The following is a 5,861-nucleotide window of genomic DNA, read 5'->3' as shown; positions in this document are numbered from 1 at the left end:
TTCAGCTTCATCAAAAACTACCTTGACTAAAAACTTTAACCTCAAACTCCCACTTTCATTTTCTATGTTCAGTGGACTGTAAAATTGGGGTCAAAAGTCTAATTTGCCTTTAAAATTAGAAAGGTCATATCATAAGCAACAAGTGTACTGAGTTTCAAGTTGATTGGACTTCAGCTTCATCAAAAACTAGATGGATAGAATTTGTAATCTTTTAACAAAGAAGTGGAAGATGAACTCCACTTTTTACTTAAATGTTCATCTTTGGAAAGTGAGAGAGTTTCCATTATTTCCAACATAGATAAAAGTTACAAAAGCTTTCACAATTTAGATTATCAATCACAATTTATTTGGCTAATGTACAATGAAGATAGTCACATTTTTAATCAAGTGAGAAATTTAATTAATAATTTAAATGCTGTTCGAAAACAACAATAAGAAACTTAGTGAGTTTATATATTTTACTTTAAAAAGAGAGAGGCATAATTTAGATAATTTTAAAACTTCTTATTGTACGATCATTAAAGCATCAAGGGGAAAACCAGAATATTTAAATTCAGTTTCCAATATTTTTAAGGATCACTGTATTTGTCAAAGTTAAAACATGATACATTTTATTAATATACATTAGTGTGTTTTTCTCTCCTCTTCGTTGTAATCATTGATTTAATTGTATTCAAATAATTGTAATCATTTTGTCATCATTTGTACCAAATTTAACTTGTAATTATTCTGCCTGTAATGGGCGTCTTTGAATTGACAATAAGATATATTTGATTTGATTCGATTTGTAACAGTTGTTGGTAGTGACATATAAAAAGATTATAAAAAGTATTATCTTCAATTTTAGAAAGGAAATTTTACACTAGATCCAAAATTTAACGTTTAGTTTTGGCTCACCTGGCAAAAAGGACATGTTATTGCATGCAGTACTACCAATGATATCCTTTAAAAAGTAGGAAATTGGATAAAGCAATTGGAACAATTTCAGAACACGGTCTTCTACTTGAAGTGCGATCTACTAAACTGAGTCAGCACGATTTTTTTTTGGGGATATAAAGGTTTTTCGTGACATTTTGTCAACAAAAAAAAGTGAGTAATCTCGCTATGTTTAACATTTTGTATCAGAAATCTCTGTATTAAAGTCTGTGAATTTTCTGCAAAAAATCCTGGCGTTACGTGCCACAATATCACTATCTTCATTTAAACATGTTAAATGAATTAACGAAATAACTAGTATAGTTTGGAACGAAAATTCACTTTGGTATATATTCTTCTAAATACATAGTAATTTATTTTTAATGTTTTTAAAATAGTCTGGTGGTTGCTTAATTATCGCTCAGTTGCAAATACTTCATTCACAGTCTGGAAAAGAACATAAATTCAGTGGTTGTCGTTTGTTTATGTGTTACATATTTGTTTTTCGTTCATTTTTTTACATAAATTAGGCCGTTAGTTTTCTCGCTTGAATTGTTTTACATTGTCTTATCGGGGCCTTTTATAGCTGACTATATGCGGTATGGGCTTTGCTCATTGTTGAAGGCCGTACGGTGACCTATAATTGTTAATGTTTGTGTCATTTTGTGGATAGTTGTCTCATTGGCAATCATACCACATCTTTTTTATACATAAAAGATTCATAAAACTAATATGAAATGGATATTCTGCACAATTTTGGTTTAAAGAGTGGGGAGCTTGGTTTGACCCTGAGAAAAACTGTGAGGGACAAGATGGATCAGAGGAGATTTCCCCCGAGCATTAGGCCTCCTGGATAAAAAGTTGAAGAAAAGTGAAGCAGCATTTTTTTTTCGAAAGGGCATACGTCTATTTAAAGATATTTTACAATTGAAATGCTTTATTTCATCTATTTAGGAATGCAGCGAAATGCCTTTCGTGGGGGTCTCATTTGGCGGGTTCCGATCCCGGATCCCGCTTACTGTTTACTCAGATTCCCGTATCCCGCTTACACTATGTACGTAAGCAATTCTAATTTTTTTTGTCATTTCCCGGGTCCCGCTAGACCTCATTTCCCGTTTTCACGACACAATAATTTGACCTTCACGTGTCACGCTTACAAAAAAATCGGCAATCCCGCGTCACGCTTAGACCCCAATGAGACCCACTTTCGTGTAGATATTGTTATATGTTAAACTATAATGAAAGGTTAAATGTTTATTCAGTGCTGGGACTATTATACTATATTTATAATAAGTAAAATCGTTACCGTCCAATTTCAATGTTTGTTTTTATATTGTAATAAAATGTGAAAACAAATCTATGATTCTTTTACCTTATTTGAATATGAATACAGAACAAGAAAACCAATTTAAACTTTAAATAGAATAAACTTTACTTTAAACGAAAAGTTCATAATCTGAAATCAAAATATTTGTCTAGCCAATTTAAATACGAATAGTTGAAAAATTGTCATCATAGCATTTCTCTTTACAATAACTTAAAGAACGCCAAAGGCGTTACATTTAATTTTTTATTTCTATGAAGTTTAAATAAAACTATGCGAGAATACTTACGTTTGGACATAATACATCAAATCGTAAGTACATTTTTAGTCTCTTTTATTTAAAATTAGTGTTAAATACCATACATATATGAAAAAAGAAAATGTGGTCTGATTGCCATTTCGACACCGCTTCACAAGAGACCAAATGGCATTTGGCACTCATATTGTATCTTCTACTTAATTTATTCAAAAATGAATATCAAAGAGTCTATTAAATTACACAAAACTTTTATCCTATTTACAAAATATTTTTCGTATATAGCAAGTGTGGACACAGATCAGTGTGGATAGTATGTTTGGATTTTTTACAGTGTGACAGTGTTTTCTGACGAAAGGACTTCTCTTTTTTTTTCATAGGGTTCTATACTAAACTGTGTTGCACACTGACAGCCAACCTGAGCAAAACAGTAAACATAAGCAATTTTGTTTATTTAAGGAGGTAGAATTAGGTTAAGGGAAATAACTCTTAAAATCATCAGTACGTTTGTGTCAACCATTTTCATAAGTATACATTCTAAGCTTCTAGGTTACATAGATTATTTCCAATCTGTTTCAGGTTAATACTTAAAAAATATTGATGATACTTGACTTTTACAAACGCATAATTGATTTATAAAGAGTTATATCCCTGAACCAAGGTCTAGCACCTTGTTATTCCTCGCCACTCAACTGACAATAATAAGGTCACGGTAGTTTAATAGAAAAGGAAAAGATATCAACGGGATATTCAAATTCATAAGTAGAAAACAAAGTATTTAGCTGTTGCTATGTATTGAATTTAAATTTGTTCATTGTTTTTTTTTACATAGATCTCGTTTGAATTGTTTTACAGTTGTCATGTCGAGGTACTGTATAGCTGACTAGGCGGTATGAGTTTTGTTCATTGTCGAATGAGATATGGGTTTTGTTCATTATTGAAGGCTGTACGGTTAACTTCTATGTCATTTGGTCTCTTTTGGAGAGTGAATTGTCTCACTCAGGCAGGCAATGATACCACATCTTCTTATTTTCATATTGACAATGTCATGTAACAAAAAACAAAAAAACTGTCAATATATTCCCCGTTCCAGCCATTTATATAAAAAAAATATCTTTGTAACTATTTTTCAGAATAAAGACTGGCAGTTATGGTGCAAAAGGATGTCATTTTAAAAACAGTATGTTTAGTGGTTTTCATGTTACAAGTGACATTTATCTATGTAAAATTCAAACCTGAAATCCAAATGAAAATCGTATCAAACTATTATTACAATGCAAGAAATAATACCAAGAAACCATTGCTGACTCTTTTTACTTCCTGGTCTGAAGACAAGGAGAAATATATTTGTCGAAATAATACAATTAACAACTGGAATCTTTTAAACGAAAATGTCGTAAGAATTTTATTCACAAATGATTCTGCGTTGTCTGATCGAGTGAGGTCCATGGGTTGGAAAGTGCTTCCAATAACAAAGTTAGGAACAACAGGAGTGCCTGTTTTAAAAGATATGTATTATGCAACAATGGCTGCCGAAGATTCCTCATTTTACGCCTACACGAATGGTGACATTCTCTTTACTGATGGTTTGATCAAAAGTATAAAAGCTGTGAAGAAATCAAAACTCGGAGGTGCGCGAGACTTGCTTATGATTGGTCAACGCTATGATGTACGTAATGTCACTGAAAACGAGGCAACACATTATTACAAACTTATAACTGCAGTAAAATCTAGAGGAGTTCTTCATCGTCCCGAAGGAATCGATTACTTCATCTTAAAAAAAACTTATCCACTTCATGATTTTCCTGATCTTGTCATTGGACGAAAACAAATTGACACCTACCTCGTTTCGATAGCTGTCAGCTCCTCCCACAGTCACGTGGTCGACATCAGCAAGACATCAATTGCTGTTCACCAGGTAACACTACCTGGAAAGAGAGGCGTTAGCGAAGGACATTCTAAACAAGACTCATCATATAATGTCAAATTGTTAAAATCAATGTCAAAGAAATGGTATACAAGACGGGGTTCAACAATGTGTACTCCATTTTACACAAAGAGGAGTAAAAATATGACGATTAAAATAAAAGACAGAAAGACAGACATGCACATAAAATGCACAGAAAACGATAAAAATAAAAATAAAGCCAGCGATTGATAACAACAACAAAAAATAAATGAAAAAAGTAATTCATGATCAATATGCATTTCTCTTTTGCCTTTTTTCTTCCTGGTTACTTATTTGTTTGCGTTTATAGTGGTAAAGATTATAACACAATGTTGACGGCTATACCCCTATCTTTGACATTTTTACCTATAACATGTATGTCTGTTTGTTTCGTTCAAAATCGTTGTCAATATAAAGGAATTTGATGATGCGACAGTCATACAAGTGAAAGGTTTAGCTAGCTATAAAACCAGGTTCAACCCACATTTTCTACACAAGACAATGCATGCTCTAAGCAGGAATATGGCAGTTGTTTTTTAATCGTTTGATGTATTAAAATTTGAGCTTTTGATATTGTCATTTGATTAGGGACTTTCCTTTTTGAATTTTCCTCGGAGTTCAGTATTTTTGTGATTTTACTTATTCAACAATGCTAGAATAAAACAAACATTTATAAAATACAACTGTGACAGAGTTGATTTCAACATAACTAAAAGTTGTTTCAGGGACGAAAATTTGATTTTCACCTTGGGCAGGATATTTTGAACAGATGTTTTCAACTGCATTTTACAAGGACATTCAATTTAATTCAGTCATTCGTTCTTTGTTTCTATTCATTCCGTCTCTTCTTTCGTTCCTTCGCTCGTTTTTCTTTTCTTTCAAAAACCTCTACTTCCTTCATTTTATGTGGAAAATTATGTATTTAACCAGGTCTCAAGAAATACATTAAATGTCAATTTCTGACCAAACTTAAATATTCAAAAATCCAACACTTTGATTTATTTTCAACAATTTTCAGTTAAAATACGGACCAACCATTTCAGTGCCTTCATTTGCAATCCAACATAGTGACATACATATTTGCCTTGCTTTCAGCAGTATTTTAAGCCGAGAATAAAAGGCATTCCGGAGTTCTTTCACCATCTTCGTTCGATAAGTTTATAAGCAGAAAACACAAGAAATTTTACACGATTGAGTGAACACAGTCTTACACTTTACCGTAGTTTACATAACCTGAACTTAACAGTCGTCTCAACTCGGCAGATTCCGTATCCTCATCTAGGATAGAAGGAGAGTAGCGGATTCTACCGAGGATTACCGAATGCTGAACTTAACCTTCGTCCCAACTCGACAGATTCCGTATCCTCATCTAGGATAGAAGGAGAGTAGCGGATTCTACCGAGGATTGCCGAATGCTG

At 32.6% G+C, this 5,861-nt stretch overlaps 1 protein-coding gene across 1 annotated transcript; it reads left to right on the top strand.

The window, feature by feature from the left end:
- Positions 1-2,431: 2,431 nt before the first annotated feature.
- LOC134690491 (uncharacterized) lies at positions 2,432-4,955 on the top strand. Its single transcript, XM_063550465.1, has 2 exons — positions 2,432-2,551; positions 3,629-4,955. The coding sequence occupies exon 2, from the start codon at positions 3,646-3,648 to the stop codon at positions 4,651-4,653; it is 1,008 nt and encodes a 335-aa protein (XP_063406535.1). The 5' UTR covers positions 2,432-2,551; positions 3,629-3,645; the 3' UTR covers positions 4,654-4,955.
- Positions 4,956-5,861: the final 906 nt, after the last annotated feature.

This window comes from Mytilus trossulus, chromosome 11 (assembly GCF_036588685.1).
Source record: "Mytilus trossulus isolate FHL-02 chromosome 11, PNRI_Mtr1.1.1.hap1, whole genome shotgun sequence".
Classification (NCBI taxonomy): Eukaryota; Metazoa; Mollusca; class Bivalvia; order Mytilida; family Mytilidae; genus Mytilus; species Mytilus trossulus.
The sequence above is the reverse complement of the archived record's forward strand: the minus strand, read 5'-3'. Positions and strand labels throughout refer to the sequence as shown.